Source organism: Sitophilus oryzae, unplaced genomic scaffold (genome assembly GCF_002938485.1).
Source record: "Sitophilus oryzae breed Bouriz unplaced genomic scaffold, Soryzae_2.0 scaffold_1000_pilon_pilon, whole genome shotgun sequence".
NCBI classification, from domain to species: Eukaryota; Metazoa; Arthropoda; class Insecta; order Coleoptera; family Curculionidae; genus Sitophilus; species Sitophilus oryzae.
Window position 1 is genome coordinate 1,462,706 of NW_022145617.1, and position 12,394 is coordinate 1,475,099.

At 31.7% G+C, this 12,394-nt stretch overlaps 1 protein-coding gene across 1 annotated transcript in view; it reads right to left on the reverse strand.

Annotated features, from left to right (window-relative positions):
• LOC115875641 (cyclic nucleotide-gated cation channel alpha-3) overlaps window positions 1-12,394 on the reverse strand; it is a 182,330-nt gene that overhangs the window by 93,050 nt on the left and 76,886 nt on the right. The window contains exon 9 of the mRNA XM_030891443.1: window positions 3,176-3,190. Within this exon, the coding sequence (XP_030747303.1) occupies window positions 3,176-3,190 (15 nt within the window). The remainder of the gene's footprint in view (window positions 1-3,175; window positions 3,191-12,394) is intronic.

Below are 12,394 nucleotides of genomic sequence, written 5' to 3' on the forward strand. Positions count from 1 at the left end.
ATGATTAATTCGACGCGAAGGAAGTCGCTGGTACACGCTAGTACATATATAAAAAAGTTATGAAATTTTGCGCAGAATCTAAAAATAAAATAAAAAATAGGGTGTTGCGTTTAAAAAACATATGTTGTATTCGCCACACTTTTTTGAAGCACCCTGTATACTCTATAATAATTTTAAAATATCCCGATAACTTTTATATTAAACATTTTTTCGTAAACCTCGAAACAAATGAGATAATGGGCTTTACTCTATCGTTGATTCTATTTGTATTTGACTCTCGTTGTACTAAGAAAAAAAATATTTTTGGACAAAAATACGGCAACGCCACTGGCATAAGAAAAAACTCTCTTTATGAGAGTCCCTTCTGTAAAATCGAACCACTTCAACAAATAGATATTTTCCTTTCTGTGAAATAAGACAAACGAAATTACAAGCTTTTAAATTGAATTTCACTTTACACAATGGCTTACAAACCATGAAGAAGCCGAAAACTTACTGAAACCGAACAAATAACTCTCGGGAGAGTTCTAATTTCACCTCCTCTCCCCCCTCCTTATTCCTATTGTGATAGAGATATCAAAGTTGTAATAGTTCTTGCGAAGTTTATACGAAGTTTCGCGAGCTTTCTCGAGGTGGCAAGGTGGTTTTAATTGAAATATTCAATCGGGGAATCTTTGATTGAGTCGAATTCTTTCGTGACAATCCATAGAACAAGTACTTTTACTCATTGAAAAGACTTCTCGGTTTTTTGGCCACTAGAAGAAAATCTACAAAATAAAATACACTCACCGGCACGGAAAACGGGCACCTTAAAATTTCCATGTATTATACAGGGTGCTTCAAAAAATATGTGTCATCTCTCGTGGGGAGATTCCTCACGTAAAAATAAGATTTATTTTTCATATCAACATAGATCCGATTCTGCTTTGTTTCCTAGCTACAGGGTGTTAAAGTCTTAATATTTTTTCGATTTATTATAATTTTCTTCCAAGTACTTTTAGTGATTCGAATGAATTTTTGAGGGTAAAAGTTGCTATAAGTGCTACATATTTTAGTGCTAAAAAAGTGTCGATAGATTCATCAGCGACGTGCATATGGGTTATCACTGGGATATTTTTCAAAAAAAAACATGTGCGCCACTGACTTTTTTGTTATGATATCAAAGCAAATCAAATCTCCTGATATTTTTTCGAATTCGGCCTCCTTGATGAGATAAACGCAATTTTATCAATCAGAATTAATAAAATTAAAAGAATATAAAAATTAATATTGTACTCTTTTAGAGTATGTCCCGTTTTTTTCAGATCGTATAGTGTTTTTCGAGTTAATTGCGGATAATTTAAAACTTTAAAACAATAATAGATTAAATAATATCAAATTTACATTAATAACTTCAATATTGGCGACATACCTAAATCGTTCTCACAGCAATAAATGGAGTGAACAAATGAAGACTACACGGGAAAAATCAAATAATATGTCACATTTTCATAGAAATTAAGATAGCGATACAACTTTATAGACAAATGTTAACGTCATTCGAGAAAAAAGAAAGCAATAATACGCTTAGTCCCAGAGATATTACAGCTTGGTTATTTTGCCGTACAAAGGAAAAAACAGAGTAGTCCACGCGTAAATGGCAAAAACCAGTTATCAATTAGTTACGCATGGGCGACAAGCATGTATCTTGTAATTAGTATTATATGTTACAAATTATATATTATTATATAGGATCCTATATCTCCTACGCGGAGCTAAGGGCTTCAGTGAAAGCTCTCCATCGGGTTCTATTTTTGGCAGTTGTTTTTGCTTCCTTCTATGTTGACTTTACTTGTTGAAGCTCATCCAGTATGGAACGTCTCCATGTTTGAGCAGGTCGTCCTTGCTTTCTTTTTCCGTGGGGATTCCACTCCAACGCTGATCTCGCTATATTACTATCAGGTTTCCGCAAGGTGTGACCTATCCAACCCCATTTTCTTTTGCGGATTTCAATGCCTACTTCTTGTTGGTTTGTAAGATGAAGCAGGTCGGTGTTGCGTATGGTGTCTGGCCAAAAGATTTTAAGTATTTTCCGCAAGCAGCGATTGATAAACACCTGTGGACGGTTGATGGATGTTTTTGTCACTCTCCATGTCTCGCAGCCATATAATAAAACTGGTATGAAGTTGGAATTGAATATTCTTAATTTTGTTTGTCTGGAGAGTTGACGGGAGGTCCAAACTGATTTTAGTTGGCCAAAAGCTCGCTAATACGTAATAAAAACCTACTTAAATATTGTTGCGAGCCGGTGTGGACTCGACCTAACCTCACAATATGGCCCGCCCTCGGATGACCTTAACATCGCATAGACACCGCAATGATTCATTCGTTCGAGAAGAATCGAGACCCACTAGAATGGACGCGTACATACGAGAACATTCGAAAACCTTCTCTATGCGCCTAACGATCTTAGAATTGGTAGTAATATATATTTTTCTAATTATTCAACCGAAAATAACATTTTTCTTTAAAAACACTAAATTGCATTTTTCTCGACTCCAATTAAAATGGACAAAACTGGGTATTCCCGTGTAGTCTTCAAATGACGTTGTTTTGGAATTTATGGATTTATACGAAAATGAGCCCTTCATATGGATGGCCAAACATAAAGAACGTAGAAATCGTATTGCAGTGTACAGTAAAAGAACTTAAAAAGAAAAAAGAATCACTAGCAACGACAATTTAGGGACGACCGGTATCCATCGATGCGACTATACTGTTTACTTGCCAAGGATTTAAACAATGTTTGTGCTGGCGTACTTGTTGAAATGGACACGTCGCCGTCGCCGTCGTGTGAGCGCCACACTTGCCGATGTTGTTTACAAAGTGGGGACTGGTGGGGGTACTTGCCAAGACTTGTGTCTAGCCCAGCAGGCAACTATTAAGCTCGACCAATCACGTTTGAGTTTTTGACAAACACAAATGAATTAACACCCTCCAAATAACAACGCTAACCAACCTGATTGGTCAAGCTTAATAGTTGCCTGCTGGGGCTAGACACTTCTCTTGCCAAGTACGCAAATATTGGCGTACTTGCCAAGTAGACGAGTCGTGAGAGTGTGCCTTTAGACTTGAATCAAGGCAAATTAATAACATTGCCTTTATCTCATCAAGGAGGCCAAAATCGACAAAATACACACACCGGAAAAATCTAGGGATATAATTTTATTAAAGTTAAAAATAAATGTTTTGAATAAACAACCACATATTTGTAGGCCGATTCTTTCTACTTCGATTGAAACGAAGTAGTCACACTAGTTATTTCTAAATTTGGGATATTTGCAGAAGTGTTGAAAGTGTGAAATTGCATTTTTTGTCAAATGTATAAAAAGCGCCTAGCATCAATTGTTCGAATTTAACCTGTACTGGCTATGTTTTTATGATAACTGGCCAGAATTCATTCAAATAACTCTGTTTAGTATTAAACGACATATGGGGTGTAGACATCTTAACAGAGACGAAATGCTAAGGGCCATGGGTACGCTCGAAGCTGGAATGCGCCAAATATACGTAGCTAGAGCATTAAATACAACGCAAAGTGTAATATCGCGATTAAATGCACGCTACCGTGAAAGTGGTGATGTTGCTGAAAGGCACACAGGGCGACATCGCATTACTACCCCTCAGCAAGATCATTTTTTAAAATTAAATGCTCGACGCCGACCGACTCTTACAGCACCAGAGCTTAGTTTAATTTTCCAGGAAACACATAATGTAACCGTTAGTCCTGACACTGTTCGCAATAGATTAAGAGAGGTCAACTTAAGAAGCAGACGCCCCTGGAGAGCTCAACCCTTAACGAGAGGAAATCGAGAGGTACAATATTTGTGGGCTCAAGATCATGTTAAGTGGTCGAATGAACAATGGGCCAATGTTCTCTTCACGGATGAGTCACGCTTTGGAATTCATCCGGATTCGAGAAGACTTAGGGTATGGAGAAAACCGGGAAATCTTATTCGGTTGGATCATGTTCAGGAAGTGCACCCTTATCAAGGTGGAACAGTTATGGTCTGGGGAGGAGTCAGTTAGGCCGAAAAACCGATCTCGTTTTACTTGAAGGGTTTCTAACAGGAATCACATATCGTGATTTAATTCTGGAGCCTGTCGTGTTACCATATGCCAATGATTTTGGGAGAAACTTCATTCTCATGCATGACAATGCACGGCCTCATACAGCCAGAGTGGTAAGTGAGTTTATCAATGCTCATCAATTAAACATCTTACCCTGGCCGGCACAATCTCCTGACCTCAACCCTATCGAGCACGTATGGGACGCGGTCCACAGAAGAATTTTGAGAATGGGTATGCCTCGTGAAACTCGTAGGGATCTGGTTCGGGCCGTAAATGCAGCGTGGCAGGCTGTACCTCAAGAAGAGATCGACAACCTGATCAGGCGCATGGAGAGACGATGTAGGGCTGTAATGAACAGTAGAGGAGGCTATACCCTTTATTAAGTAAAAATGGTTTTATCTTTTTTTTTAATTCACAGTTTAGAAATAAAAAAAATGTGTGTATTTTTTTGAGTTCAATAAAAATCAACGTAATTTTGAAAAATTCGGTAAATTTCGCATTTTTATTTCCAATACGTCCTGTAAACTATTTGTTTATTTTAATTTTATTATATCAGGAGTGCAAATAATAAAATTACTGACGATGGCTGGATAAAATTGTAATATCCCTAGACTTTTCCGGTGTGTGTATTAAGAGACAAGTGACAATTTAGACAAAGAAAATGTTATAGGACAAAACGGAAGAATTGGGTTTTTAATTATTTGAAGCAATACTACGCCAGATTTTTAACTTATTTCCCAATAAATACGTTTTGTCCGAGCACTGCACTGGTGTATGTCCGACTACTGGCATATTCACCCTAATCAAAAACTAATGATAGAGAAATTTGAATTAACAATTATTCTCCAAATACCAATAATTACTCAAATCAACGGTGTATTGCAAGCAGATTATTTATTATTTATTTTCAGTAAACTGGTAATTTATAATCCGAAATCCTAGTGAGATTGGAAATTATTTCTGTGATTTATCAACGGCATTACTGGACTAAAGTTTGAGAGGTATTGTTTACTTTTTGAATAATCCGTATTTAACTTGTTCCTTATTAAGGACTGCACTGATTGTTTTTATTGTTAGTAAGGATAACATTTTTTTATGATTCTGGTAAATATAACAAAAGAAAAATAAAATTGTCATATAGGAGTTTAAATCTCTACAATTCGTGACATTCTCTAAGGTATTAAAAGAAAGCTAAAACATTTACAACACTAAAAACATTTTCTTTTTTCATTTTATTTTCAGTGTGTCCCCCATATATGTGTCCCTAATGGAATTTTTATGATACATAACAAAATATATATCTGAGCTATTTTTCATAGAAACAACTGTAATGTATATTACAGTGAACAAAAATTTGCTAGTACCGAAAGTACCGAAAAAAATGGAAATCCCGGTTCATAGAGGCATGGTATACCGAAATTACCGGTTCCGAAAAACAGATCCGGTACGCTATAACGTACCATAATCGTGTATCACCCTATACAGGGTGAGTCTCAAATAAGTGCAAATATTTTTAGGGTTAATATATATTTTGGCCCTAGAAATATGAGGGTTTGGGGCTGTAATGTATGACAAAAATAATGCTTTGTATTTCTTACACGTATACCTACAGGGTGTCCCAGACTGAGTGTGCATTAGAAGTTTCTAGAGAACTACAATATCTAGATCGGAGATTTTTTGCCCATTTTTTTGAACAAAGTCACAATATGACATGGCCAGATTTATTGTTTTACATATATGACATGGCCAGATTTATTGTTTTACATACATCATCACTTGACGTTTAAAGTCATAGGCTACTCTTTAAAATCAAGAAAAATATACGTTTTGTTTCCATTTGAAAAAAAATGATTAATGATAATTTTTTAATCGCTCAATTGCATGACAGCTGCAGCCATTATTATATGACATTTGAACAATTTCATTTTTAAAATAGATAGCCACATATCTTCTCTTTATGTCACAGTGCCTGTGGAATCACTAAATTTGACTTTTAGGCTATAAACATTTTTTTGACAGTTGGTTTTTTTCGTCCAAAAATTTTAAATATTTTTTTTCTCAAAAACGGTTAATGTTAGATATAGAGTCTTTAAAATCAAAATTCATAAAATTTTACAGAGAATTGAAGTATGTAATAAAAAATGGGGGTACCCATTTAAAATAAGAAAGTTGCTGTCAACTTCCGGTATCTCCGGAAGTGCCGCCATATTGAAAATATTTTTAATCGATAGATCTCGCTGAGAAACAATGATATGCAAAAAATCTCCGATCTAGATATTGTGGTTCTCTAGAAAGTTCTAATGCACGCTCAGCCTGGGACACCCTGTATATTCCTTTCCGCTAGTTCGTTGTACATCACTTTAGTTTTTGCTAAATTCATTTTGAGACCCACTCTATTGCTGGCTGTATTTGGTTCATGAATTTGTGCTTGTATTAGTTCTAGTAATTTGTTCTTGTAGTTTTTTTGTTAAAGAACACAGATATAAAGTAGAGTACCTACAGATTGTTATCTGTACTATGTTTTTTTTATAAAAAATTTCTCCAAGGTCTCTGTCTTATTCCTTTGCCGATTTACATCGTTTTTACAAAATATAAATATAGCCAGACAATGTATCGGAATTCAATAAAACTGTTTATATCGAATCGTCTCGATCAGATATATTCTCGTTGAGAACCAGCCAAACAATCTGGAATCGAATCTCAATCATATTTTCCTCTCGCCTTTCCAATATCTATTTGTATTTTCTATATTTTTACTGCAAACTATTTGGTAAATTCTAAAAGCAAACAAAATTCTTTATTTTTGTTATTTGCGTTAAATCAAAGGTACGTTTTTTTATATGTTTCTCCAAATGGCTGTGAGAAAGAGAAAAAAATATACAGGGTGAGTCTTAAATAAGTGCAAATATTTTTAGGAGTAGTATAAATCGAGCCGATTGAGATTTCTTTTTCCCGACATTTTTTTTTGAAAATTTGCAATTTTTTGAAATTATTATTAAATTTACAACAAAAAAAACGGAAACAGTCCAGTGGTTCTCAAAATTTATGCAAAAAATCTGGAAGTTTTAATGCTTCATTTCTCTAGGCGTTTTTAAGTTTTTAAAACCAAATATTGTATTGGAGTTTTTCTATTTTACTTTATATAGAGTGTCTAAAAATTTATATTAAATAATTACTAGCTTTAAATGGCGATAACTTGTTTAATTTAAATTGAACACCCTGGACATTCGGTTAAAAGATGCTGGAATCGTATTTTTAATCATATATTAATTTCTTAAATGGAAAAAGGGTGGCTCATTAGTATATTTGGAAAAAGCATTTTTTTACGAATAATTTGGTAGGTACCATACACTTGGTATTTCGAGTCAAACTGTCGTTATGAACCGCATGTCACAATTTGAAATAAACCATGTCAAAAGAGTTAACATACAGGGTTGTTCACCACATACGACACGGAGTATTGTAGCTAAACGATTAGATTTTTACAAATTGTAAGTTTTGGGTTCGTTGAAGAACTATTAGAGCTACAATTTAAAAATATGTTTACAATATGCAGAGTGTCCCAAATAAGTAAAAAATATTATAGTTGTATTTTTTTAAATGGAACACCCTGTACATTATTCTATTTTTAGATTCTACGATTAAAATAAAGATAAATTTGATTAAGGTTTATCACACTTAAACCTTACCGTTTTTGAAATATTCTCAATTTTATGAAATTGCAGTAAATATTTTAAGGCTTCATTTCTCAAAGGGTATCAAAGTTTTTAATACTAAATATTTACTGAAGATTATTTATTGATCAGATATTGTGTTGCAATAATAAAAATTGTACTACCTTATACAGAGTGTCCAAAAATTTATATTAAATAATTACTAGCTTTAAACGGCAATAACTTGTTTAATTTAAATGGAACACCCTGTATATTTTACGTCAATCATATGCACAATTTAATTGTCTATCAAATTGTATTATATCGTTTTTTACCCATCTCTTCAGGTTTTCGTAGAAAATGCATTTTCTTATAATTTAGACCTCATTAATCACTATACCCATGGAATATTGACATTTTAGATTATTTTTAAAGATGTAACAAATTTTCAAAGAGTACAGACACTAATATTATCGATATAGTTCGCTTATTTCGTTAAAAAATTAAATAAAAGCTGTTTAAATATTTTTGTTAAAAAGGACCAATTAATATGATCCCGGTATTCAAACTACATTAATTGATTGTTTACGTTGATTAATAATAATTGCTCCAAAACTGAAAAACTGAATTTTGTGTGTATGAGACACTGTGGTAAAAAGTAACACTTTATAAATTTTATTTCATTTTTTGACGAATGCTAATTTATAAAAACAGAGACGTTCATTTTCAAAACTTATTATTATATTGATTTCTGAGCCAAATCCACATTTATTTAGAATACTTTATTAATTAAAACAATTTAAAAGTATGTTAGTAACTAATTTTTGGGGGGAAATAATGGTGGTATATTATAATTGGTATACTCTTTTACAAAAATGTAAATAGTTTTTTTTATACCAATAGGCTTGCAATATTTACCACCTGTATATTTTGTACATACATGTTGCTTTAAAAAAAACTGAAATGTCAATATTCCATAGGTATAGTGATAAATGAGGTCTAAATTATAAGAAAATGCATTTTCTACGAAAACTTGAAGAGATAGGTAAAAAATGGTACAATATATTTTGATAGACAATTAAATTGTACATCTAATTCTTCTAAAATATATAGGGTGTTCCATTTAAATTAAACAAGTTATTGTCATTTAAAGCTAGTAATTATTTAATATAAATTTTTGGACACTCTGTATAGCGTAGTAAAAATTTTATTATTGCTACATAATATCTGATCAATAAATAATCTTCAGTAAATATTTAGTATTAAAAACTTCGATACCCTTGGAGAAATGAAGCATCAACATTTTTACTGCAATTTCATAGAATTGAAAATATTTCAAAAACGGTAAGGTTTAAGTGTGATAAACCTTAATCAAATTTACCTTTATTTCAATCGTAGAATCCAAAAATAGAATAATATATAGGGTGTCCTATTTAAAAAAATACAACTATAATATTTTTTACTAATTTGGGACACTCTGTATATTGTAAACATATTTTTAAATTGTAGCTCTAATAGTCCTTCAACGAACCCAAAACTTACAATTTGTAAAAATCTAATCGTTTAGCTACAATACTCCGTGTCGTATGTGGTGAACAACCCTGTATATGATATAATATATAATTCTATTCAGAGTGGCATTTTCGATCGAATAAAGTAGAAATATACCGAGGGTTCCATTTAAAAATTAAAAGTTGTAGTCATTTCCGGTGAAACAGGAAGTCACCGAAAACAATTGAATACGTCAATCAGTCCTAATTTATGCCATATACTAACATACCAAATCTCGTTCTGTAATCTGAAAAAATAAAAATGTTATAGGGGTGAGCCCATTTTGAGACGCACTCGGTATATAAATTTATTAAAAAATATATACGTATTAAAAACGTGTAAATTATTTTTTTATATACTTCAGTTATATAGTGCATTTATGGACTTTATGTAAGAAACTTAATTATTAAACTAAGGTCAAAAGCTTCATTTCTTTTGATATTATACTGCAGCCCTGTTTTTTTTCCATTAAATTGCAAAAATTCTTATGTTTTCTCTTAATTAAAGAAAATCTGAAAATAAAACAATACCCATCGCTATAGAATAATTAAAAGAATACCTGAACATACAGAAGAAAAAACTTAATTACTAACTAGAAAGGCTAGAACTAATTAGTAGATTTTTCTTTCGTTCAAATAATTAAAGAATATTTAACATATTTTGTTTATTTCGAATCTTATTATATATTTTTATTTTATACATGGGAAAATTGTATATTTACTATAAAAATTACTTTGTTTATTTAATACGTTTATTAAACGTAAACCACTTATAACTACACTATTCCACTTATTGTTTATATGTTATATTTTTAGATAAAAAAGCAATCTTTTCATCTGATTAGGTACTAAAGAAAACGATACAATATTAATTTGAACTAAAATTAATTGAAAATTATGGTAGTTCCCCATTTTCTTGTTTTATGAGGTATACTGGGTGCGTCTCAAAAGTGGTTCACCCATCGACTTAAAATAAAATATAGACTACACTATTTACATCTCAACGCGGTCAAACAATCTTTTTTGTACACATGTTTACTTCTAGGTACAGTCGACCGAGCCTTCCTCATCCAGCCTATGTTGTCACGTCTTATTTTTTTTTCTTGTTATACACATATATTGAGATATTAATACTACATTTTAATAAAGTAGGTTTTAAGATTCCAGAGATGTATTAAATAGTCCTTATACTACTAAATTATAAGTCGGATACTATTTAAAAAGGATAAGTTATTTACAATATGGTAACACCATAGACTTAAAATAAAATATAGACTACACTATTTACATCTCAACGCGGACAAACAACCTTTTTTGTACACATGTTTACTTCTGGGTACAGTCGACCTAGCCTTCCTCATCCAGCCTATGTTGTCACGTCTTTAATATTATCAATATTTTTTTTCTTGTTATACACATATATTGAGATATTAATACTACAGTTTAATAAAGTAGGTTTTAATATTCCATAGATGTATTAAATAGTCCATTTAAAAGTCTTGATTGCGACTTTCGACCGATAGGCAACTCTCAATTTACCCATTGGGAGTCAGTGGCGTTGTTGTAGAAAAGGCGCTTGATTTAGATAATATTTTAGTAAAATGTAAAATCTGATTTTTTCTCTTACATAATCATTTATATAAAGGTTTTTGTAACAAAATCATAATTATTATAACAATGTTAATAACGCAATTGTTAGGCATATTTTTATATAAAATATATTCCGGATTTATTCTCGTATTAATTTATCTTCAGAATCTAAAATAACATACAAGAATTTTAAAATGGTATTACATTATGAAACAATATTTTTTAATATACCGGGTTCGTCTCAAAAGTGGCTCATTTTATAACTTTATTATTTTTTCAGATAAAAAACATATTTGCGTGTTAGTAGGCATATTGACATAAATTAGGATTGATTGACGTATTCAATTGTTTTTGGTCTCTTCCTGTTTCACCGGAAATGATTATATTTTTGATTTTTTAAAGGCACCCGAGTATATTGCTACTTTATTCGATAAAAATGACACTATGAATAGAATGACATATCATGTCAACTTTTGACATTGTCGCTTAGAAACAAAACGTAGTTTTTAAATTTCAATCCAGGGTGCTATGGTGTTGTTAAAAATACTAAGTTTTAATAAAGAGCCTTGGAAAAGGTTTGATCAACTAATGGTTTTAGCGCACGTGCTATTTTTACAGAAAATAAATTCTGAACTTTGATCAAATGACAAGAACATTATCATTGCCGATAGGCCGGTTAAAGATGTACAAATCGTATTTTTCAAATCATATGTCAATTTTTTTCAAATTGAACAAGGGTGACTCATTAGCATATTTGGAAAAAGCATTTTTTTTATGAATATATTGATACCAAAGACTTGGTATTTCGAGTCAAATTGTCGTTATGAACCGCGTGTTACAATACACAATTAAACCATATGCGAAAATGTCAAAAGTTGACACCATGATATGTCATTCTATTCAGAGTGTCATTTTCTATCAAACAAAGTAGAAATGCGACCGAGGTGCCAGGTTAAAAATTAGTTGAATTATAGTAATTTAAATGGAAGTGCAAAGTGACCAAAAATCAATTGAATGCGTCAATCTAATTTATGTCATATACTGACATACTAAATCTTCTTTTTATTTGAAAAAATAAAAAAAAATTATGGGGATGAGCCACTTTGGGACGCACCCGGTATAATAAAGACAGTACCGAGTTAAATAAATGTAGTTTTCATTTTATCCACTTCCTAATACCTTCCTTGAAAGGGAACACATTTATGTTTTCTCTAATTTACATAAATAAGACATCACTTAACCAGAAGAAAAATTACAACAATCATATTTTTTGTCTCTCCTGTCGCCGATTCTATTATATCTGTAGAATGAGATCCTGTTTTGATTAGGCGAGGGTTGTAAATGTTTGACTACAATTATACTTTTATTAATAATTTCATAAAATTACCTAAATTTCGATTATAAATTTCTTCTATAACATGTATTTTATTATTTTTATCCTTTTTGGACTCTAAGACGTTTTTTCTAAACTTTTAGTTAAAAAAACCTCTC